At 40.4% G+C, this 26657-nt stretch overlaps 1 protein-coding gene across 3 annotated transcripts in view; it reads right to left on the minus strand.

Annotated features, from left to right (window-relative positions):
- Positions 1–26657, minus strand: part of WDR7 (WD repeat domain 7) — a 341751-nt gene that overhangs the window by 95132 nt on the left and 219962 nt on the right. For all 3 annotated transcript variants that reach the window (XM_070452478.1, XM_070452477.1, XM_070452479.1), the window contains one exon: positions 7490–7676. In XM_070452478.1, the coding sequence (XP_070308579.1) occupies positions 7490–7676 (187 nt within the window). The remainder of the gene's footprint in view (positions 1–7489; positions 7677–26657) is intronic.

Here is a 26657-nt window from a genome sequence, read left to right on the forward strand (position 1 = left end):
CAGACTTCCCTATCTTATCAACTTAAGGAATGCTGTAGGGGAATGTTCCAGGGGGAAAAACACTTTAACTTTCATAGAAAAACCTGCAAGTCATAGTCAAGATCGTTATGGACTGAAAGCCTGTATTTCCCTAAAATTCATATGTTGAAGCCTCAGGACTCAAGATGATAGTGTATGGAGCTGGACCTCTAAGGAGATAATTAGATAAGGCCATGAGGGTGGGGCCCTTGTGATGAGATTAGTGCCTTTAGGAGAGACACAAGAGTGCTTGCTCTGTCTCTGTGCTTCCAATCTTGGCCACAAAGAAGTCATATTAGGACAAAGCAAGATGGCAGCGCCTAGAAACCAAGAGAAGGGGCCTCAGAATGAGATCTCTACAGCATCCTGCTCTGGAATCTCCCAGCCTCCAGGACTGCGAAAACTATGTGACTGTTGTTTAAGTAACCCAATCTACCTGCTTTGTTGTGGCAGCCTGAGTGACCAAGACGAGCAGTAGCAGGGCACTGAAAATGCTCCCCTCTAAATCAAAGACTAAAATTACTTCGTAAAGGCATAATTACATGCCATCTGGGAGTCTCTTCCTACCCCTTCCTGGTAAAATAGGTGTATTAACAACTGTCTTAAATGCAATAACAAATCAGCAATTCCTCTTTGTCATGTGGGACCTGAATCTGATAAGTCACAGGTGGCACTAATTTCCTAAACTCAAAGGTAGTAATTCCTCCAAGAAGTACTTATACTTTAGACATACTTTCTATATGATGTATACATTTACAATGATTAAAATCTATGCCAGCATGATTTAGATAAGTGTGTGTATGTGTGCATGTGTGAGAGTCAGTCAGTCATGTCCAACTCTTTGTGACCCCATGGACTGTAGCCTGCCAGGCTCCTCTGTCCATGGAATTCTCCAGGCAAGAATATTGGGGTGAGTTGCCATTCCCTTCTGCAAGAGATCTTCCCAACCCAGGGATTGAACCCAGGTCTCCCGCATTGCAGGCAGATTTAGATAAGTGGTTTCCTCTAATTACAAACTTTCTATTAAAAATAAATGTCATGTGAATAGGAAAAATAATTTAAATATGGAAGCCTAAAGCACCTCAGTGTTTGTATGATGTGTTCCCTACTCTCTGGCCCTCAAATTGAAAAAACATGCTCAAGATTTGAGTTAAAATGTCAGTTCTTTTTTTCCAACTCTATTTCATATCATTCAAAAAGAATCTTTCTAACATAAAGGACTTATCTATGCTATCAAAGCATGTGTGGTTTCCAGTGACTGTATGCTTCTTTCTTAAAGTCTGGCAACTATGAATGTTCCAGAAAAGCAACAGGCTTGGTGGACTTCATCCACACCCGTCCATCACAGCAGTGTGAGGTAAGAGTCTGTCACTTTCAGCTGCGGGGTCGGCCCTGGTCTGCTGGTCTCCTTCAGAGTAAAGGTCGGCAACGTGAACTAGGACAGCTAGAATCAGAATCACACAGCTCAGCACATACAAGAGCACAAGGATCCTTCTGTACTTTAATACATAAAAAGGGAGGGTTTTCTACTGTTTCTAACACTTTATCCATATGTTCATAACCACGCTGATCTAAAAAATCATGGATTTATTAAAAGAAGATAGTACTGTGTATGTTTCTATTTTTTTCAGAGTTAGCAAGGGATGGGGCAACCTATGATTTCAATGAGGTGCAGTTTCCATATTCAGTTAAACAGTTCATCATGAATAAGCAGCCCGTGATTATTCATTTTAAAAATTCCTCTCATGAGATTCTAGCTGTGGATTACTCATTAAACAAAGGGTGATATAACCATGTGGTATGGGAGCAGTAAAATGAGAACTGGGAGACCCAAGTGACGGTCTTAGCTCTCACAGAACTGGTGTAACCTCAGATAAGTTGTTTCATCTCTACAACTTACTTTTACTTAATAAATATTAAGGGCAGTAGGCTGCATGCTGCTGAAAAAGAGTTTTGTTCCTAAAATTCTAGGACTTCATTAAATGCTTATTGTAAATGACAATGCAAATTATATAACAGGTGTTTGAATACATAAGAATAATCACATAATACAAGGCCCAAACAGTCAAGGGGCTTACCGATATTTAACTGGATCTGCTGGAGAATGGATAGGCTACCCACTCCAGTATTCTTGGGCTTCCATTGTGGCTCAGCTGGTAAAGAATCTGTCTGCAATGTGGGAGACCTGGGTTTGATCCCTGGGTTGGGAAGATCCCCTGGAGAAGGGAAAGGTTACCTGCTCCAGTATTCTGGCATGGAGAATTCCATGGACTGTATAGTCTGTGGGGTCGCAAAGAGTCAGACATAACTGAGCAACTTTCACTTTTAATTTCCAGAAGGCACAAAATTCTTGATGAAAATGATTTTTAAAATCTGAAAACTCTGAGTTGATCTCTTGTAAGCCTTTTTCATGTTGTTACTGTTGAGTTGCTTAGTTGTCTCCAACTCGTTTGCAACCCCATGGACTGTAGTCCGCCAGGCTCCTCTGTCCATGGGATGTCCCAGGCAAGAATACTGGAGTGGATTGCCATTTCCTCCTCCAGGGGATCTTCCTGACTCAGGGATCAAACCCACGTCTTCTGCCTGCACCTGGCAGGCAGGTTCTTTACTATTGAGCCACCAGGCAAGCCCAAGTTCCTTTTCATTGGTAGGTTTAAGGTTTAAGGTTTAAACTGAGTGCTCTGTTGGTCTTTAATCCTCTGGGCGTACTATTTCGAATGCAAGATGACACAGTGGTGGGAGTGTGGCTTTTGGTATCAGCGAGACCTGGGTTTGAACCTCACCTTTTCCATTGAGCACAGTGTTACTGAGGACAAGAGAAAGCACCTCTCTGAGAGTCATTTCATTATCTTTTGTAATCATTTTTACAGTCTTTTAATAAAGAAAAAGGTAAAACCAATCCTCTCTTTGACCCCAATTCTATTCCCAAGAGATGATGAGGAAGGCAATTATGTTCAAGTTTTTGATGGGAGCATCCCAGGGTTTAAGTTCTGTAAGAAATTAATGAATAAAATTAGCTAAACAAGAACGTTTCCTTTCACTTTCCTGCGTGTGGAGCTGCTCGCCAGCCTCTCCGGCACACACCTACGCTGTCCCACCTGTCCCCTCCTCTTTCCACAATCACTGAGTCACTGAATCACTGAAATGAAGATTCATCTGACACTCTTCTTTGGGTGCTGTCTGGGTGTCCCGCTATGATTTATCGGCCACGCTCTGGATGTCCATACCATTTACTCTCCTCCTTCCTGTGAAACTGCAAGGGCCCTCAAGGATCTTGGTCTCACGCTACTTTGTCACTACATATAGCACCTAACACTGTCCCTTCCATAGATGCTTGCTCAGTTAATAAACATAGCTTAAAATTTGGTGAGATGTTCGAAAACAGTAGAAAACAGCTGGTTTTATTTTGATTCCAAAGATGCAAGATTTTAAAGTCCTATTTCGAAATTAAAACCCTAATTCTGGGAAAACGCTCTATTAGGCTTGAGCCACATACAGCTGTTCAGAAGCCCCCTCAGGGGTCCTCTCTGACGGAGGACGCTGATGCAGGGGACCGAGGGAAGGACAGAGAGTCTGACGGAGGACGCTGATGCAGGGGACCGAGGGAAGGACAGAGAGTCTCCCATTGTGTGTCCTTCAGAAGTCGGGAGCAGCCTGAGTGAGCTGCCCTGCCGGGAACCCCCTGCATACACTCACAAGAATTGGAATAAAGAGGGAAGCACTCTTGTATTTTTTTTTCCTTTTTAAAAAGAGAAGACTAACATAAAGGCTTCCTCATAAAGCAAGCTTAAGATCACAGTCAGGAGCCAGGCAGCCGGGTGCCGTTACCGTGCGTGTAGCTGAGCAGGCGCAGGAGGGGCGGCCCATGGGCACCGGGATGGAGAGATGCCCAGTCGCCCCCACCGCTCTGTCTCGCTGCGTCTCAGGCCGTCTGCAGCCTGCACCAAGGGTGTCAGGGATGGGACAGGCCACTTTCAATCTATATCTTGTTATAGATTAATAAGCAAACATTTTCTTGCTTATTATGCAATTTATCACAATGAAAATTACACTGAACTCCTCAAGGCTACATGCTGATATGTTCATTTATTCAGAGCTGTGTGGAGAGAGTTATACTAACCTTCATGACAGAAAAGGATGTAAAAGCAAGATTTAAATTACCTACTGAGAACCCAAGCATTGGTGTCTGTGGACATACTCCATGTAGATAAAGCACAGCACATCTTTATGTTTGCTGATATAAGCTTCATGTGAACTTATTTAAACACAAAATAAAATATTAAATGGTTAGCCTAAAATAAAAACCTATCACTTCTCCCAGGCAACAAAACAAGACCGCATAATTATTGAAATTGTGTTTGCATCAGATTTGAAATAGGCTATAAAATTCAGTTGAAGCAAATTCTGGACAATCAAAAATATTAAAGGCTTCTCAAGGTAACCAGAAGGAGAAGGCAACGGCACCCCACTCCAGTATTCCTGCCTGGAAAATCCCATGGATGGAGGAGCCTGGTAGGCTGCAGTCCATGGGGTCTCGAAGAGTGTCGGACACGACTGAGCGACTTCACTTTCACTTCTCACTTTCCTGCACTGGAGAAGGAAATGGCAACCCACTCCAGTGTTCTTGCCTGGAGAATCCCAGGGACAGCGGAGCCTGGTGGGCTGCTGTCTATGGGGTCGCACAGAGTCGGACACGACTGAAGCGACTTAGCAGCAGCAGCAGCAAGGTAAGCAGGAGAGCTGAGGTAACAAAAGTTACTCTGCTGGCTCCGGGAAGGTGTCAACCACGGCTGCGGCCAAGGGGAGGATGAAAGATTGAAACGCGTGTCGGGCTTTGCACACAGGCCAGCTGCCTCTTACGACTATTGCCGACTCATGGGCTCATCGTCCCTCCTACTCCTTAAAGTCAGCCAAGAACCTTCAGGCCTCCTGTGTTCAGAAATCATCGTGGCTGCCATTATGTGGAAGTGCTCCTTCTAGAAATGGGCGTCTCTTTAGCTGTCGAGCACCAGGAAAATGACAGTGGCATCACCATCCACACCCCCCCGCCCAACACCAGGTGGCAACATCCATCCAGTGTCTTAATATGTGCTAAGTGCTCTTCTAAGCACTTGACAAATACGAACCCACCGACCATCAGTCTTATGATGCAAGTGTTTACTTAGCCCCAACTTGTAGACAGAACTGAGGTGAGAGGTGAAATAACCTGCTGAAGGGCACTGAGCAAGGAGACACAGAGGTGAGTTCAGGAAGCCTGGCGGCGGGGCAGGAGGTGACGGGGGGAGGGCAGCTGCTTAGGTTTGAGATGAATTCCCTTCCCCAACTCGGCAATCTCGGGACTTTGGAACGGGGATGCCCAGCCTGAAGACAAAGCCACGGCGTCCCAGTCAAGCCTCAGTTGCTGCTCTGGTATCCACTTCTGAGCACAGAGCAAGCAGCAGAAAGACAGGCCCAGAGCATGGATATCAGAGAGGCAGCCACGGAGAAAAGGGCGAAGGACTCTAGTTTTTTTAAAGGTTAATAATGATAAGGATGAAATGTCCTTCACTGAAAAAAAAATCAAGAGGTGGTAACAGTTACAAGCAGACCTGGAAGATACTGTAAGTTCAGTTCCAGAGCATCGCAGTAAAGCAAGTATCACAATAAAGGGAATCATGTGAAATTTTTAGCTTCTCAGCAAGCATATAAAAAGTATGTTTATATTACACTATAGGCTATAAGGACACAATATTATTAAGTATTTCTTAAAATGTACATACCTTAATTTAAAAATACATTATTGCTAAAAAGGTCACAACAGTTACAAAAATAACATCAAAGATTACTGACTTCAGACAACCATAACAAACACAATAATAAAAAAAAAGCCTGAAATATCACTAGAAGTACCAAAACAAGACACAGAGTCATGAATGATCAAATGCTGTTGGAAAATGGTGCCAAAAGACTTCCTTGATGCAGGGTCAGCACAAACATCTGAGTTGTAAAAACAGAAAAAACAACACAAAAACCCAGTATCTGCAAAACACAATAAAGCTATGCACAATAAAACAAGATCTGCCTGTACACTGAGAAAGGCATCATGAGACAGATGGGAATTCAAGAATTCCTCCCACTAGGACTTCCTCTCACTAGGGTGACTATGCTTGAAAAGCAACAACAAAAGCAGAAGATAGGTGACGGCAAGGATGGAGAGAAAATGGACTCTTGCACACTGCTAGCACACGTATGAAACTGTGTAGCTACTGCGGAGAACTGCTTGGTGATTCACCTTAATAGGTTACACACAGAATTACCATGTGACCCAGCAATTCCACTTTCAGGTCATCTACTTGAGAGAAATCAAAGTAGCTGTTCAAACAAATACATCTACACTAATCTGCATTTTCATAGCAGCTCTATTCACAACAGTGGAATAGAGTAGAAACAACCCAAACGACCATCAATGGACAGAGAAATAAAATGTGGTATATCAACAGAATGGAATATTGCTCAACCATACAAAGAAACGAAGGACTGAAAAGAGGCTGAAACACGAGCGAACCTTGGGATCATTATGCTAAGCGAGAGAAGTCAGACACAAGAGGCCACATACTATATAACTCCATCTATGTGCAACGGCCATGACAGGCAACCTCACAGAGACGGAAGACCACCAGGGGCCACTGGGAGGAGAGAACGGGAAGTGACTTCTCAATGGACGTGGAGTTTCCATCAGGTGACCACACCTGGGAACCAGGGAGTGCTCGTGACAGCATAACCGCAATGCAGTCAGTGTCACTGAACTGTATCCTTTAAGAGGGACTCAGTGGTCAATTTCATATTCTATGTAGTCTACACCATCAAAGCGAAACAAAAAAGACCCTCCAGGAAGCCAGAGGCTGGGTTCCCAATACTAACTTTTAGCGCCGGCCTCAGTTTCATTTTAGGAACTGCCTCAGCTCCTCCTCCTTGCCCACTGTTCTCTTCCCTCTTCCCTGGACCACTGCAACCTCCTGAGGGCTGATCGTCTACTGTGTGCAGATAAAACCTCAATAAAGTAGGTCTAAAAATTAACATGAGGGCAAAGGAGTAATTTTCCCAACAACTGGGCCATGTATTGTATCAGTACAACATTTTGAGCAACCATATGTATTATTTTCCTTATATATGACATGTTTATACTATTATTAGCTGATAATATCTCAAAGTGCAATAAAAATAAATTTAAAACTATGTCACAGATAAATGCTTCACTGGCTTACAGCTAAAGCTCAATTGTATTAAAATTACAGAGACATATCTCCCTTTCATTGTCTACTTCCAAAATTTCATATCTTGAGATACTGTTCTATTTTTTGGTCCATTAAAAATGCCTCCCAAAGATTATTTTTATAAAATTTAAAAATTATTTAAAAAATTATAATCAGTGACCTCTGCTAAAACGAAACAAAACCAGCAGAAGCCAAATGCACTGAGACGGAACACCTACTTGGCAAGCTGTTTCTCAGCATCAGCACAAAGCTCGAGAAGCCCCATGAGGACGGCAGACACATCCATGTACGGCTCCCAGACAGTGAAACCACGCCCAATCAGGTCAATGGCTGTTCTGCGGATGGTACTGTGTGGAGGAAGCTTAGGACTTGGCGGCTGCAGCAGAAGAAATGTCAGGGCCTTACCTAAAATGACAAAAGAAAAAAAGACCGATAAAATAATTTTCCTTGTGATGTTTTCTTTGAACTATATTTTCAAAATGTAAACCACTTTGGATTTACTTTTTTTAATTGAAAAGGGGTTTCGAATAGTAAGACTATAAAAGATCTCAAGTTTACAGTTTGCTTAACCATGTACTTTAAAGGGAGTATCAAAACCATCTTTAAATCACATCACTGTATAGCATACTGGTTAAAGGGACAGAGTTTTCAGATTCAACAGACTATTAACCAGTTTGATAACTTACTAGGGGGTTAGACTTAGGAAGATACTCAGTGAACCTCAGTTTCCTTATCTGTGAAATGGGGATCATAATAGCTACTGCAAAGGACCAGAATGTTAAATGAATTAAAAACATACAGAGTGTACTGCCAAGGGCTACACCAGCATGTGTTCCATGAAGGGCAATCAGGGCTCATTCTGAATAATAGGTTGAACTTGTCTGTTTCCAAAATTAAGAACATAGCATATGAAATTTAATTTACTGCACTCAATAAATAAAAGCATTTGCTCACTTTTAGGTTATAGCCAATTGTTAAATGAGAATGAATTGAAATGGCGGTAAATAGAAGGATGGCCTCCCTGTTGGCTTCATGGTAAAGAAACCACCTGCAATGCAGGAGACACAATTTTGATGCCTGGGTCGGGAAGATCCCCTGGAGAAGGAAATGGCAACCTACTCCAGTGTTCTTGCCTGGGAAATCCCATGGACAGAGGAGCCTAGCGGGCTACAGTCTATGGGGTCTCAAAGAGTCAGACACAACTTAGTGACTAACAACAACACACAGCAAAGACCCCACTAGCTCTGGCGGGGCAGCTTCTACCATTCGGGGAGGCATCAAGGGAAGCAGAGAGGAAAATGACCTATTTAACACACACATTTTAAATCTACTAGTAAGTGTCTGTTTTTTTTTTTTTTTTATGATCTGTTTTGGAGTTATAAAGACATACAGATGTTAAAATTCCACAACTGTCTCTGACAAGTTATTCCCAACAAAACATGTAAAGATGAGAAGATAAAGAGGATTTCTAAGGTAAACCACCTGATTTCTAGCCTTGTTGATTAATAACATGCTTACGACTTGAAAGTTACCAGCAATACTGACACTTATGTTCTGAAGATATCTCAGGATTCAAATTTCTGTATCATATATTCTTTCTGTTGGTACTAAACAACCAGATTTTTTAAAAAAATGGTTTATATGATAATAATAATGGGGGAAAGGTACATTTATTCCTTTTCAACTTATATTCTGTAATTTAGAGTTTTTATCTAACTTATGACTCCATATGATTTAGGTGCTATGCAATATGGACCAAGGTGATAAAAAAGCTAAAATTAAGACAATGATAGTACTTTCTCTATTGACAAGAAAAAAAAAAAAAAACTTGTGACAGAACTTTATGAATTTTAAGTTTATCACTCAGAACTTTTCTAAAATCTCTCTCACCCAATTTCTAAAATTGGGTGTACCCAATAAAGGTTGTATTTTAATCTGTACAAGACGGAATCTAATTTTGTCCAAAAGCATACATTAACTTATTTTACCTAAGTGCCCCACTGTTCTACAGTCCAGGAACACTACCTCTCTGAGAGAGCAGGGTGGAGAAGGATGCCACCATCTGCCATTATGACTGAGTCTTTTGTAAAAGGCTTTCCCAGTGGCAGCTTTAAGGAGTTTAACACATTGGCTTGATATTCGTTCAAGACTTTTCACAATTTGGTCCCAACCCTTCCATCCCAAGATTCCTGTAAGAACTATTTACAGAGTATTGCTGCAGTGTGTTAAGTGCTGGGCAGACAAAAGAGAACAAGGCTCAGTTTTTTCAAAGGAAATTCATTCCAGCTCAGGATGCAGGTGAGCAAACAGAATCTGAATATATCACGAAGAGTGTTAAAATATTTACAAGCTCAAGGTATCAAGACAGAACTTAACAGGAGCACTTAATCTGATCTTAGGGATACAAGAAGGGAAAGGTGAGCTGAATATCCAAACCTAAAGGCTAAGGAGGACTTGGTCACTCATGGGAGAGGAGTATGGAATAAAAAATATCGTAGGCAGAAAGAACAGCACGTCTAAAGACCAGGAGATGAGCGGGAACGTGGCCAGACCAAGCGGTTACACACAGTTCAGCAGGGCTGGGAAATTTGTCAGAGGAAAGGGAAAGGGTTGGGGTGATGGGCAAGAGGGAAAAGAGGAGGAAGGGGATGGAATATAGCAGAGGGACACGAGACAGGACACGCTCTTAGAGCCTGATCACAAAGGGCCTTACGTGCCATGCCAAGAGTCTGTTTATTCTGATGACAATGGGGAAACACCGGAAAGTTCTAACTGAAGGAGAGGTTAGATTTTTAGGAAGGGGCAAGACCTACCACCTCTTAAATTCTGATCTACTTATCCCCAGCCAATTGGATGAATTAGAATCACAGCATTTTCCAGTCGAAAAGATCTTAGAAAACAATGATCTGTCCCCATGCTGTAGATGAGATACTGAGAAGAGGATGGCAGGTGGTTCGCTGCAGGCCCCTGGAGCCCAGGCCACGGGCAATGGGACCAGTATACATCTCTGAACACAACTTATGTCTTTACAACCATGCTTTATTCATGACACTCTACCAAAACAGAAGATGAAATAAATGATGTTTTATCTTTTCTCACACAATGAGAAGGTTGCTATTACTGGTTCAACGGCTAAGTCGTTGAACTTGTCAATGACAAGTCGTCATTGTCTCGACTGTCTTAGCTGTATCACGTCCACTAAATGGTTGATGACATATCCAGTAGGGCAGCCGCCCTCCCAGCAAGAAGAGGGTGTCGGCAATTTGATCTCTGGTTCCTCTGCCTTTTCTAAAACCAGCTTGAACATCTGGAAGTTCACGGTTCACGTATTGCTGAAGCCTGGCTTGGAGGATTTTAACAAACAACAATATGGCATCTTTGGTATTTATTCCAAAGTTAATTAGTTCCAAAATTAGTCCAAAGTTAATTTTATTACTTTTTCACATCTGCTAAATTAGTAAATTCCCTGGGTCATATGAAATTTTCATTAAAAAGCTTTTTTTCCCTTCACATGAGGTTTATCACCATGATTTATAAATTCAGTAAGTACTTAATGCAGAATTCTTGTTTTGGCAAATACTGAAAATTACTTTATACAGTGTGCACCCAGCACGGACAGTAAAATTATGCACAGAACACAAATTTCCAAGAATCTGCTACAAACCTGTGCTGGTCTATGTCCAAGTTTCCATGACTCTCTGGTGAAATGGTAAAAACATAAATAATGTAATGAGTGTTTTTTTCATAAGGCTAAATTTATTCAGTTTAAAAGAGTGATTATTCTAAAGTTATGTACTTACTGCTTTTTTGGTGAATAATTTTTTTATATAAAATGATATAGATAGTGGTACTTTTTAATGTTTGCACTCAGCAAAATAAAACAAAGTTCTGCTAAATGCTCCCAAATTTTATTTTTGGAAGTTTTACTGGCCCATGATATCAGAGGGCTTTCCAGATGGCTCAGTGGTGAAAGAATCCGCCTGCCAGTGCAGTAGAAGCAAGAGATGCAGCTTCGATCCCTGGGTCGGGAAGATCCCCTGGAGTAGGAAATGGCAACCCACTCCAGTATTCTTGCCTAGAACGCTCCATGGACAGAGGAGCCTGGCAGGCTACAGTCCATGGGGATGCAAACAGTCAGACACAACTGAGCATGCTCGAAAGGATGATCCCAGCAAGTTTTGAAAAAACTGCTGCTTGTTATAACTGCTGTTTGTACTTTCCCAAAGAACTGCATGGTCCTTCCCCATTCTAAGAATCACAGCTGAGAAGTCCCATTACTGGCCACTGACTTTTCACAGAGACTGCCAAGAGGTTCCTAACTCAACTTGTTACAGGATGGAATTCAGCATTATTCAAGTCAACCTGTGACCATATTCATGGCACGGTTATCAGATGACTAGTCTTTCTTACCAGTAAGACGGGTACAGAGTACAGACACTGTGGCAGCTTTATGGTGGGAATTAAACACACAGCACCCTCCGCCCCACTCCATCACCACTCTACGTCTAGCCAAATGTGCAAATGAACTACAAAATGCAGACTGGCTCAGAACACTGGCAAGAAATCAAATCAAGACAGAGCCCCTTAAAAAGCAGAAAGCACTAAAATCCAGCATTGGATAAATCACAATTAACTTAGACCCTCCAGCTGTTGAGAAAGTAATTCTGTTGTCATGCAGTCAAGAGTAATAACAATAGCTCATATTTTAGTGCTGCTTTATCTCAAGCTGTTCTTTCTAAAAGTGTTCCTACTTTAATCTTATCATTTTTTTTTAAAGTGCTACAGAGGCACAATGCTGCAAGAAAATATTTACACTTTGCTGTAACAGCAACACGCTAAAAACGAGAAAAGGATTGACACAGAGATAGCAAAATAAAGCCTATGTAAGCTATGGGTATAGCCATATACTATGGCTAACTTGTTGCTCTGGCAAGATGACTGCTGTTCTGTCATGAACTGACCAAGGAAAAATGCCAACTTAAAACATTTTTACCCTATCCGGCTGGTTATGATGACCAGCTCTTTCAAAAGATTAACAATACAATTCATAATACACACACACACACACACACACACATGCTCTGAGGCTGTTACTTAGGAAGAAATAATGAATTTGCTTTATGGATTATTTTTCTATCCTTATCACAAAATGTAGGCTCACTTTATTAATGTACTCTACATTTAATAAATAACTATTATAAGACAACCCTATTAATTATAAAGAACTATAGTTATATATTTCTATAAGCATCAGGTATCATTTTCAGCATCATTTGATAATAAATAACACTTTTATATTATTGATTCTATTCCACTTTTTCCCCTTTTGCATTTCTAACACAAGTATAGAAACTAAACTTGATTGTACCCTGAGCTCTCCGTAGCACAAAGAACAACACTAGCACACTGTTCAAAACATAATGAAAAAAAATGACTTATTTTATTCACTTAAAACACACAGGCACACAGTTAACTGGCAGTTAAACACATTAACAAAACATTTTTAACACTAACTCAAATCTTTATTTTCATATAACCATAGATTCTACTAACATGACATGTTCATGACACAAACATGAAGTGTGTAATATTTTTTGAACCCAGTTTCTATTTGTGCTGAAATGGCACTAAAAAAGAAAAGATCATTTAAAAAGTTTTAAAATCAATGATATTTTTCCCAGTTTTGCATTTGCAATTTTTCTTTTCTTTTTTTTGGACTACGTTTTCCCTTACATGCTCCTCTTGAAGCATGAAGGTCCCACTGTTCTGCAGCCAGCTGTCATAAGCCCTCTAGCAACTGGTACTGCCCAGTGAAGAAGGCACTGGGTAACTGAAGAGGCTGAAGCAGGAAACGGGGAAGGACCATGCAGAAGGACGGGGTGGAGGGGAGACCTCAACTACCAAGTGCCTACCTGCTGGGGTCAAGGGAACCTGGATATTATGGCAGGAAATGTTTATAGGAAACCAGGGGCTACAGGGAGACATTCTAAGAATTAGCAATTAAAATAGAAGCCACAGTCAAACCATGCTTACCAGGAGAGAATGAGATCTTCTTACTGGAATTATTATAAAACCAAAGCATTTCAGAGAATTTTCTAAGAGCCCTTAGAGCTCACTGACAATTATTGCTATTGTCCTGCTGGTAGGCAATATACGGCACCATTTTCTTGGGTTTGGGTCCCTCTTTGGCTAGTTAACTGGAGAAGGAAATGGCAACCCACTCCAGCATTCTTGCCTGAAGAATTCCATGGACAGAGGAGCCTGGTGGGCTATTGTCCTTGGGGTCACAAAGAGTCGGACACAACTGAGCGACTGAGCACTCGGCTAGTTAACAGGCCTAGTTTAGAAAGACTGGTTCGTCATACTTAAAAGAAAATAATTAATAAAGAAATGGCCACTAACCTCCTCAGCTCTGAAGAGTACAGAAGGGGGAAGAAAAAAAAGGTCGTATTTAAAAAATGTACTAATTAATAGCTCAATTATAAGAACTTCCTGTGGGAGAACATATTATATGCACTTTAAACCAGATGAATTTATGATGATTTGTGCCATTACAATGAGTGCAAAATGAATTAATAATGATTGGCCACTTATTTCAAAGTATAACCAACTGAATGAAGCCTTTTCCCACTTGCTAATGTCCATCAAAGAACCAGGATGGCAGAGTGCCATCTAGAATTCTATTCCTTGGCTTTATACAGGTACATGACTTGATTAAAAACAATCCCAATACAGTGTGCATTATTCATGGACATAGAATAATAAACACTTCTATAATGAGAGGCTTTGTATTAACAGCTATAAAAAACTACTTTTGAACTTTTTACATCCTATATTGCATAGAAACCAAGTCATCATTTCATTTACTAAAAGGCATAAATTTTTTTGGTTAAATTAGGAAGTTATTTTAAAACTTATTAATGTGATATCAGCTTAGTCAAAACAGTTTTGATTCAAAGAAAGTAGCTGTTTCTTGTTCCACAATCAGAAGAGTACAAAATCCAATGCTGCTTGATTGAAAGGACATTTTGTTTTTCTGTTTGAGTTCCTAATTAAGTTGTGTTATACAGTGGAATTTAATCTCATTTTGCTTTTGGTATTTCATGTATTTTGGGTAGAAGACCAAAATAAGAGTGTATCTTAAACAAAATGATATTACTTAGTGCATAAGGCTGTTTTCCTCCTTAAGGAAGGTAAAAAGTGCTTGACTGACAATTTGCGGATCAGCAATAAAGAAGTAAAATAGTAGAAGTAGACGTTTATGATGTCAAAGAAGTAAAAAAAAAAAAAAAATCCATGAATCTATGGAATCCTTTTTAATGGAATCTTTAGTTGGATGATCTAAATACTTCTGTGTCCTTTTCCCCAAAGGTGTGTGGTTGTTGAACGTCATGAATGGCTGTGGGGAGGGGAGGAGGGTAAAGCAAGAGAGCAGGGGTTCAAGTTCTAGCTCTGGCGCCTAATAGCCGGGGGATCCTTTCACTGACCCATTATTTCCTAGGCCTGCTGGGGACCAGGCATGGCTCTAAAGCACAGGTCAACCAAGTTGAAGCTTATGAAGCTCTCAAGAAACTTATATTCTAGCTGGGACAAAACAACCAAGAGAACACACAGGAATGTTGAGTAGTACTAAGTCCTGTAAAGAAAAATAAGGCAGACCAAGAGCCTATAAACTGAGAGAGAGGGAAGCACTCTGCAAGAGGTGACAGGCAATCGCACAAATTAAAGTATTTTTATCTTCTGGGACAGTGAGTTCTCATGACTACTGATAACAATTTGGTGTCCTTGGAATGCTCTCTAGATACAGAAAGATGGAGGCAACAGGAGTTTCTCTGGTTTATACAACATGTATTTCTTACCATGTTCTATGCCTAGCTTCCATCAGCCTTCTCTAGGCCTGATCACCTACAGGAACCAACCAACCAGTGTGAGTCTCTGGCCTTCTAAGCAGGGACTGGCCTCTTTTCAAAGGTGAAACTCTCCTAACACTGAAGTTCCACTAGCGTTTGATCTTAACCACTTCTGGTCATCTGGACCCCATTAACATCATGTGAGAGGGGTTGGGCCACTGTGTTACAGGATTCAGAAGATGCTGGTGTGTCTCCAAAGTAACTGACCCCTGCTCAATCAAGGGCTCATGCTCAGTTACTTTATCCATGTGTACCACTCTCGGGCTTCTAGAATTTCACTATTATTTACAAACACATAAAATCAAAACAATGACATTCTTTAATAAATACTATTGATGATAACCAAAAGTATGGGAAAAAACACTTGCTATAACTTCATCACTGCATCCACTTTTTAAATAATTCACACAGGCTAATTAAGGAAGTTTGTGATCATTATAAGATAAATCTCAAAGTAACTTTATAGGTAGTCTGGTGGAGAGTAAAATAATATGAAATATTACTTGATCTCTTTTCTAATAACCACAGTAAAACATTCAACTGGAACAAGGAGCTGCTGAACATTAACCCTTTAGAGATACATAGTCAAAGATCAAAGAGAGTTGCTCAGTTGCTTCAGTCTCGTCCGACTCTGTGCAACCTAATGGACTATAGCCCGCCAGGCTCCTAAGTCCATGGGATTCTCTAGGCAAGAATACTGGAGTGGGTTGCCATGCCCTCCTCCAGGGAATCTTCCTGACCCAGGGATTGAACCCATGTCTTCTGCATCTCCAGCACTGCAGGCAAATTCTTTACCGCTGAGCCACTGGGGAAACATAATGCCCCTTAGCAGACACTAAATATTAAATCAGCTATGACGTGGAATGGAGAATAACTACAGGAGAAATAAAGTCAGAATTGTTCTACATGCAGGCAAAGGAATACCAACATTCTCAGCATAAGCACTCTAAATGTTTCCTTTGTACACGTTTATTTTATTGAGGTTGAGTAAGGGAGGAGAAAAAAAAGATGAGCAAACAAAAGTCGCTCTGCTGCCCGTTTCTCAGTCTGGACATCTTTGTTTAAGCTTTGACTTGGCTTAAATGAACGAATTAATATTGACAAAAACATCAGCTAAGCTAATGAGTTGTTAGTTAAGGCAATAAACATGTCACATTAGAGTCAGCGCAGCAAAGAGGTAATTAGCCCTGGAGAAGCCCTGCTGATTGGAGCTGTTGGCTCCTCTGCTCTTCACCTTTGAGTCCATTATCTAACCCAGGAGTCGGCTGTGTTAATGGGAACTCGCCAGTCAACAGCAGCCTTGCGGGAGCAGCCACGCCTGTATCAGAATCCCGGGATGAAAGGGGTGCTGGTGTGTTTACAAAGCTCCATGAAAGCCTGAAACAGAGTTCTTTGGGAGTAGGTGGTAATGTCAAACAAGGAGGACAAATGTATTTCCCCAAACAACGAGGTGGTGTGGGGGAGTGATACACAATTTTCTGACGTAAAGGACACACAGAAATAACATTAACACACAATCTAATAAAGGAAAAGTCATTCCAATCACAAAATCCCATCTCTTCTACAAATAAGGATGCTCTGATCCTTTCAAGATAAAGTGCAATATACTGTAACACAGTGAATTCCTGAACTATCTGAGCTATAGAAGCAACCAGGATCACACCTAAAAATCACAGATAATAATTTATGTCCATTTAAAGCAAAAAAGAAACACACACATGCTATCATACTCAAGAAATGCACATTTACACGAGTAATTACACAGTATCCTTCAAAGCAGTTTCCTCTATGAGAGCTTTTTCTTTTTTTAAACTTCTCACTCATTTTAATGATCTGGCTTTAGGACAATCAACACTAGTGCTTTCAAAGTCTACGCTGAAAAAAATAATCTAACGTTTATAGAAAAATCACAAACAGGAGTTACAACATATATGAATAAAACTCCCATTCTCTAGATGAGTGGATCATTCCTGAAATAAAGCAGAAGACCATATTGACAAGCACAGTTTGAATTTGCATAATCTTCATATTAACTTCAAAAAAATGATCAACCAAGCCTAAGTCTTGACATCGCTTCTAATACTACAAATGCATATAGATATATTAATATGCATATGGATCAGCTGATAATACTACATCATCAGGAAATATTTTTTTCCTTGGAAAACTTTTCTTTAAAGATTTAAAGCAAACAAACATATCATGCATGCAAGATAATATGACACTGCCACTCGTTTGTGGGTTTTCATGATTTTATGCTATCTCCCTCTGCAAAGGAAGAAAACGTTCCATCCTGATTTTATTATGTAAGTTTGATGAAAGAAATGGGTGGGTACCCAGTTTCGTGATGCTCCTGCTGTGTGTGAATATGCACTGTGTGTGTGCATCTGGGTGTGAGAGGAGCACAGACATGGGACATTTACTATACAGTAAATCAATATGTGCTATCTTTTTCAGGCTGAGTAATTTCGAAAGGGACAGGAAGCAATTAGCTGCCTCACATCTCACTGGCTACTGCGTGGTTTTAATTTTTTTTTTTAATTTTCCCTCAAATGTAGTTTCTTTCTTAATAAATTTGCAAAAGAGCTATGTATGGCTATATTTTCATTAGTTAATTCTTTTTTATAATAAACTATAAATTGAAAAGCACTATAAACCAGTCTTTGTCTTCAATAAAAGATCAAAGAAGTAATGCTGTAAACCACAATAAGAAATACATTTTTTTCTGCTATTCTACTGTCACTGGGAACCAAGTAGAACCTGGAAGAAATATACTACATTATTCATTTCTGATATTACGCACAGCACACATAGAAATATCCAAATACTTCTGAATTGTCTGGGAGCAATAAAGAAAAATAAATAAGACCGTCAAAACATTTTTAAAACTTTATAGACATATATGGATTTAATTTGGTAGATTATATGATCATTTCTTATCCAGGCAGTATACCATAGAACAATTGTGCTCAATCTGTCTATCCCAACCTACTTAAAGAATATGACATATGGCTAAACCAAGTCTTGCTATGGCAGGAAGAAGGAAAGAAGACAGTGAAGTCGCTCAGTCGTGTCTGACTCTGCGACCCCATGGACCGTAGCCCACCAGGCTGCCGTGTCCATAGGACTCTCCAGGCAAGAAGACGGGAGTGGGCTGCCATCTCCTTCTCGAGAAGCGGGCTTCAAAGTGGAGGGCGAGCAGAGCACCACGCGTCTAGTGTGAAAAAGTCCCCGGTCTGGTCTCCCACTCCACTCCGTGACCCTGCTTCCTTCCACTTAGGAGGCAAAGCCGCCCTCCTCTCTGCGGTGACAGAGAATGCGTGGACACTTGTGGACAGCCGTGAAGGGAGACCTAGACTCCACTCCCCAAACTACAACTGGTAACAGTTCGACGCTACGTAACACAGATTGGGTGCCAGTTTCCTCATCTAACGAGATAAAACGAGGTGGAGAAAGACCTGTTTCCGGAGTTGAGAGAGTATTTTTATTTATTTATCTGACATGTAGACTCTTCAGTCTTCGGTATGGCATGCAGAATCTTTTAGTTGTGGCATGTGGGACTTAGTTCCCTGACCAGGATCGAACCTGGGCCCCCTGCACTGGGAGCAATCTCAGCCACTGGACCAGCAGGACCTCCCTGACTGGAGTACTGAATGATGCAACACATTAGGCCTGCCACAGAGCAGCCTTTGCTATATTCCTCTCCCTCCATCCCCCATATACAATCTGTCCATATAATGACACAGACATTGTTCCCTAATTATTTCCTTCAATCGCAGATATTTATTTGTATATTGAACTCAGACTTCAAAAAAGGACTTTTTTAAAGGAGGAAAACCATTAATACTTAGACTCCAGTCCTTCTAAAAATTTATTATATTTTTAGAATTATTTTGAGGGAGGAGGTGAAGGAGAAATTTATTGCTTTGTCAGGCCAAGGGGGACACAGTGAGGAAAAAGACATATTTTTAAAAGAGCTTTCTACAAAACAGTAAGAAAAATCAGTAAAATACATAAATGAAGAAAAAGGAAAAAAAAAGGAAGAAGGGGAAATTCTATTTGCTGACTGCCTGGTAGGTGGCGGGTACTGTGCTGGGTGGTTTATGTGTATGGTATTTCATTCTGAAAAGAACCCAGGGAGGAATATGATGCTAGTTTTAATTTCAAAGATGAGGAAAACTGCTTCTCACAAACCTCAAATAACTTATTCTAGATCATACTGTTAATAATGCCACAATACGGTTTCCTTGATTTGAAATCTTCTGTCCTATCCATTATATTGTGCATAATATTTAATTAAAAGGAAAAGGCTATGTCATACTCCACACATAAGATGACATCTGCAAAGGGATTTTACGTTTAATATTGCAAATGAGATACATCCTGTTGTTTTTCTCCTGGTAATCCCAGATACCATAAATGGGGTTCATGACAATTGAGTAAGAGCAGAATCATTTGAACATGTATGATAAGTAAAGCCAAACTGGCAAGAGCCTAAAGCAGGCCAGAACTGTTTATCTGAATGATTTGCATATATTAACACTTAAAAAGTAGACAGAGAAAGGCAAACAAATATGATAACACTGGATTTCCAATCTTCCTCTATTAACTCTGGCCTAGTTATGCAGAGCTAGCATTGCTATTTTTCTTCCTCTCAGAATCTGTAGAGGGTGAATTAAATGTGAAAGCAAGATCAATTCTGTTCTAAGACAGTAAATGAGCTTAGGATCAGACCTATTTCATGTTATAAAGGGAATCTAATTATGCCATCTTAAATGTATGTTTGCAGAACCATATTACAGAGGCAGCAAAAAGGGAAGATACCCCCAACCCAACTCGAATGACAAGCAAAATTCATGGCTACTGAAAGGGTAAGAAAAAAAATTGATCCCATATTCACACCACCCACATATAGAGAAAAAGATCTCCATGTTTCATATTTTGTAATAGTCAAGGGCTTACTTAGTCGCTCAGTCGTATCCGACTCTTTGAGACCCTGTGGACTGCAGCACACCACGCTTCCCTATTCTTCACCATCTCCTGGTCTTTGCTCAAACTCATGTCCATTAAGTCAGTGATGCCATTCAACCATCTCATCCTCTGTCATCCTCTTCTCTTCCTGCCCTCAGTCTTTCCCAGCATCAGGGTCTTTTCCAGTGAGTCAGTTCTTTACATCAGGTGGCCGAAAGTACTGGAGTTCCAGCTTTAGCATCAGAACTTCCAATGAATATTCAGGGTTGATTTCCTTTGGGATTGACTAGCTTGAGCTCCTTGCAGTCCAAGGGACTCTCAAGAGTCTTCTCCAGCATCACAGTTTGGAAGCATCAATTCTTTGGCACTCAGCCTTCTTTACTGTCTAACTCTCACATCCATACACAACTACTGGAAAACCCATAACTTCGACTATATGGACCTTTGTAAGCAAAGTGATGTCTCTGCTTTTTAATACACTGTCTAGGTTTGTCATAGCTTTTCTTCCAAGGAGCAAGTGTCTTTTAATTTCATGGCTGCAGCCATGTCTGCAGTGATTTTGGAGCCCAAGAAAATAAAATCTGTCAGTGTTTCTATTGTTTCACCATCTATTTGTCATGAAGTAATGGGATCAGATGCCATGATCTTAGTTTTTTGAATGTTGAGTTTTAAGCCAGCTTTTCCCCTCTTCTCTTTCACCTTCATCAAGAACTTCTGTAGTTCCTCTTCACTTTCTGCCATAAGGGTCTAAACTTCTCATGATGATAGATCAGAAAACAGAGGCTCAGAATGGTTATGTGGCTTACTCTAAATTAGAGAACAAGTGTGATGGCAGGGCCAGAAGTCAAAGCTCCAGTCTCAAAAATCAGCATTCTCTCTATGGTAACAAAAAGCTTCCATAATAAATGAAGTTCAAAACCATCATCATCATCATAACTCTTCTGACCACAACCTTATCCCAGTTCTTGGCACACTGTCTGGAACTGAGAAGCATTAAAAATATTTTTGGAATGAATGAATGGACTAGATTCACCCTCCATTGTCCATATTTTAACTATATTTTGAAGTCTCGGGTAAGTTTCACTATACTTACCAAAGTTTTGATGGTCACTCCAACTATTTTATCCCTGAATTTCTGGAGTACATCCTGTTTACACTTGATCTTAGCCAAAAGGCCGAGAAACGATTACATCCTGTTTATACCATTCAAAGAAACACAGACTAAGAAAGCTCAGAATTAGAAGAAACTTTAGAGATGATCTGGCCTGGAGGTTTCCAGTCCTGGTTGATATTTAGAATCAAGGCACTTGATGAATACGATGTACTCCAAAAATTTATGCTTGCTCCTTGGAAGAAGAGCTATGACAAATCTAGACAGTGTATTAAAAAGCAGAGACATTACTTTGCCAACAAAGGTCCATATAGTCAAAGTTATGGTTTTTCCAGCAGTCATGTATGGATGTGAGAGTTGAACCATAAAGAAGGCTGAGAACGGAAGAATTGATGCCTTCGAATTATGGTACTGGAGAAGATTCTTGAGAGTCCCTTAGGCAGCAAGGAGATCAAACCAGTCAATCCTAAAGGAAATCAATCCTAAACACTCATTGGAAGGACTGATGCTGAAGCTGAAGCTCCAATATTATGGCCACCTGATGCGAAGAGCTGACTTACTGGAAAAGACCCTGATGCTGGGAAAGATTCAGGGCAGAAGGAGAAGGGGGTGAAAGAGGATGAGATGGTTAGATGGTATCATCAACTCAACGGACATGAGTTTAAGCAAACTCTGGGAGATAGTGAAGGACAGGGAAGCCTGGCGTCTTGCAGTCCATGGGTCGCAAAGACTCGGATGCAGCTTAGCAACTGAACAACAACAATTTAGAATCAACTGAAGAGCTTAATGAAAACACACATTTGGGCCACACTGTAGACTGCAGACTCAGAACAGTGTCCAGTGGCTTGGCGCTCATGACTCCGCGGGACGACCGGTTCCACTATCAGGGATCTTTTTCCCTATAGAAAATTCAAACTTAGATAAAACAAATAATTATTTCCATTTCTTTACAAGTTTCAAAATAAGAAGTTAATTCTCTAGCATCATTCTACAGTGACACTAGGTTTTGTATAATTTCCCCCCACATAACTGTGAACTCTTGGATCAAAATAAATTGTTACATCTCTCTTTCAATTTTGTGCTGTTACTTTTATTGCCTTTTAATCTTGCTTACAGTACCTTATATAAATATACAAATTGCTTTTGGATTTTGAGTCACTATATACAGATGTATTTCTATATCAGATTAGTTTTCTTTTAGCACTTATATGATTATATAATACATATCAATAAAATCTCACTAAACATAAAACAGATTGAAGTGTTGAACTGTAAGTTGATAAAGTACTAACATTGGTATATTTAAATCTATTAGAATAAAAGTAAACAAAGAAAGGAAAGGAATGAAACAAAAATCTTTAACAATACCTCCTAAAAATGAACTATAATCAGAAAGGGAATTAATACAATGTAGAAGTTTCTCAACTGTTATAGATGAGATATCTCATAGATTTTGGCTTAATTTCACTTTCAATCTTTCTGTCATCACAGTTCTGCCTTTACATACTCTCCCAGCCATGCGTATCCTTCAGTATCTGTGATGCTATCTACATGCTTTCTTATTCTACTTATAAACAGCTTCATGTCAATCTTCTGTAGCTTTACCCTAATATCTACTTCAACCTGCTCTGTCCCTCCCAATTTTCCCACTGTTCTATGAAACAATTAAAAAGTTTTAAACATTTTTAGTTCACCCAGAGACAACCATAACAAGATTCTGGCACTATGAGAGAAGAAGCTAAAGAAAAGAATGTCTGAAAGTGAAATTTCCTCAGTAAGATAATGCATTTAAACATGAACATTCACACAGTCAATGTAATCACCATAATTGAGGACAAAAGTCTCTGCATACTAGACTATTCCTTTCTGCCAGGAATGAACTTATCTTGGTTTCCACAAGTAGGAGATGAGAGTAATTGTCAATCTCTACTTTCCACATGGCATATTTTGTAAAAACATGATAATGCCCCATGCAAAAGCATCTGAGTATCTAGGAATCAAAATGCCACAAAAAACACAATATTGCCCAGAAAATGAGACCAATTCTTACCAAGCTTGTAAGCAATTAAGTGCAAAATACTTCTAATGAATAGTTTCATTAATAGCTGAAGTTTTGAAAAATACCACTGCATTAAAAACTAGTCATTGCATTTCCATATTCAAGATAAAAGAGTTCTATAAATGTATCAATCCATTAACTTATAAACATTACATATGGCTCTTTAAATGGAAAGCTCTGAATCATTACTAAGGAGTGCTCTGGGAGGCTCACTGTAATTTACATATATTGTGAACTATAGTAAAATTGAAGCTGACTAGGTCCCAATCAAAATGTTTCAATAAAGTCCCATCTAGACAGTTGGAAAATGTGACTGCTTCTCACCACTGAGATAGCACTGGGGTCTAACCACTGTCTGGAGAAATTCTCTTGAGGTTCACTGAACAACCCAAAACCCAACTTTCATTAATAATGGAAAAACAAACATGTCAGCTCACTACTGTTCTACTAATGGATACTCACTCTCCAGCTCAACTTTCAAAAGAACAAAAACATCTTACCACAAGAATGAAGAGTATTAAAAATATTATCAAAATAATTACCATTTCATTCATAGAGCCAAAAGGCCTCAGTGACTCTCATTTTTAGAAAGTATCAACATATAAAAGTAGATCAGTAGCAATGATGTAAAGTAATTAGCCTCCAACTAATAAAAATAAATGGAAAAAAAAAAGTAGATCAGTAGAAAATGTACAACTGCAGAGGTGGGTCAGTCCAGTTCAGTTCAGTCGTGTCCGACTCTTTGCGACCCCATGGATCACAGCACACCAGGCCTCCCTGTCCATCACCAACTCTCGGAGTTTACTCAAACTCTTGTCCATTGAGTTGGTGACGCCATCCAACCATCTCATCCTCTGTTGTCCCCTTCTGCCTTCAATCTTTCCCAGCATCAGGGTCTTTTCAAATAAGTAAGTTCTTCACATCAGGTGGCCAAAGTATTGGAGTTTCAGTTTCAACATCAGTCCTTCCAATGAATATTCAGGACTGATCTCCTTCAGGATGGACTGGTTGGATCTCCTTGCAGTCCAAGGGACTCTCAAGAGTCTTCTCCAACACTACAGTTCAAAGGCATCAATTCTTCGGTGTTTAACTTTCTTTATAGTCCAACTCTCACATCCATACATGACCACTGGAAAAACCATAGCCTTGACTAGACGGACCTTTGTTGGCAAAGTAATGTCTCTGCTTTTTAATATGCTGTCTAGGTTGGTCATAACTTTTCTTCCAAGGAGCAAGTGTCTTTTAATTTTATGGTTGCAGTCACCATCTGCATTGATTTTGGAGCCCCCCCAAAATAAAGTCTCTCACTGTTTCCATTGTTTCCCCATCTATTTGCCATGAAGTGATGGGACCGGATGCCATGATCTTAGTTTTCTGAATGTTGAGTAGCGGTGGATGGGTGAGGCATTTTCTAATATCTTTTTGGGCAAGGCTGCCCTTAAGTATGAAACAAAGGCATCACCCTAGGCACTGATGTATGATGTCACCAAGGGGTATCACGTAAATATCAGAAAGGCAGTGAAGAGTTTAGAAACAAAAATCTGCTGTAGTAGGCATGTCAAGAAGCTAACCATGGAAGCAAAGACTTATCCGCAAAGATTTACATAATCCTAGGCCTAAAACTGGAGAAGGAAATGGCAACCCACTCCAGTATTTTTGCCTAGAGAATCCCAGGGACAGAGGAGCCTGGTGGGCTGCTGTCTTTGGGGTGTCACAGAGTCGGACACGACTGAAGCGACTTAGCAGCAGCAGCAGCAGGCCTAAAACATGTTGCTCAGAGAGTGAAGAATCTGGTGACCGTAACATTTTCCACTAGTACAGTGATGAGGATGATACCTCACTTCTGCTGCTGTTGTGCAGACTGAGTCATAAATCACTCATTCCTTTCCTAGACATCATTTTGTCTCTGTATCTCATCAGCTTCCAATAACAAGTGGTTGTTAATCTGGGTTCTGGCTTACACTGAGGCAGGAGGTAGATGGGTCCTCTTAGAGTAAAGTGATTGGAGATTCATTCCCTGAGGATCAAAACTCCAAGATGAGATGAGCAGGACAATTAAGAGAGGAGGCTGGGCCCTGTCCAGACCATGTGTTTCTTGCTCCTGAAGTCCGGAGATCTCCCCAACCACACAACCACAGAAAGCCTCCTTGAAGGTCAATGGAGAGTGGTGCTAACTAATGCTAGGCGCTCTAGATGCCTCTTCACTAGGATCCATCTTGGCTAAGAGATGCGCGTGCACATGTGGGAGGACCCTGAGATATACCAAATGTGGCCTGTGAACCGGGCAAACCAAAATGATTGTCAGAAGAAACACCCCATAAAAGTAATTCAAGCTGCCACAAAGGTCATGTCTCAGCATCTCCTCCTCTCTCTCCCTGGGTTTGCCCATGTATCTATCCACACGTGCTATACTTTTTTTCTCTCTTAATAAATATTTGACTTCCTTCACTACTTCCTGTCTTTGTGGAAATTCCTTTCTGCAAAGCTGAAGGGCCAGGGCCCTTGTCACTGGCCATTGGTCTAGTGGCTAGGGTCTGACGCTTTCCCCACCACGACCCAGGCTAGTTTCTGGCCTGCTCCAAGCCCTTGCAGGCCGAGGCCACCCAAGATCATATCAATTTGCTTTACTGACCTGATGCTCTTCTACATCAGAGCAGACCTAAGACTTTGATGTCAGGTTGAACTATATGAAATGGTCAATATTTAATCATCTCTGACTTTCAAGAATGGCAACTCACTAGATACAAGATAACAATTTATATTTCCTAGTCCCTACTATCACTCTCCCTTATATCCCTTTAAAGAGAAGAGTCACACAGGCTTCCATCTTTGTGCACCTGGGTAACTACTGACACAAGATTTAAGCGAGGCACTAGATGTGACAAAGAGCAACTTTTTAATCTTTTATATTCATTGAAAAAAAATTATATAATTATATATACATGTGTTATATAAATGTCCACAAAGGCAAACTCTGCTTTGCAGTTACCAAAACTAACTTGACTGACAGCCTACAGTTTCAGCATAATGCTTTCTGGGGAATGAAAAGAGCATGAACAACATACTGCGTGTCATCATATAATATTGCTGTACTTTAGCAGTGGCCGCATCAATATTTTAGGACTTGCGCTACTGCCCAGATTCTCTTCACTTCCCAGAAGCAGAGCAGCCTGTTTCACTCCAGCCAAGGGCCTGATGAAGCTCCGGAGGCCACAGAGCCGACAGAGGAGACCTTTGGAGCAGACGGCTCTGCGATGTGATGGGCAGTCAAAGAAGAATTTTAAATGAGCTCGGGCTTAGCATTGCACATTACCTTCTCTCAGCTCGAAATTCTT

The sequence above is a fragment of the Odocoileus virginianus genome, chromosome 22 (assembly GCF_023699985.2).
Source record: "Odocoileus virginianus isolate 20LAN1187 ecotype Illinois chromosome 22, Ovbor_1.2, whole genome shotgun sequence".
Lineage (NCBI taxonomy): Eukaryota > Metazoa > Chordata > Mammalia > Artiodactyla > Cervidae > Odocoileus > Odocoileus virginianus.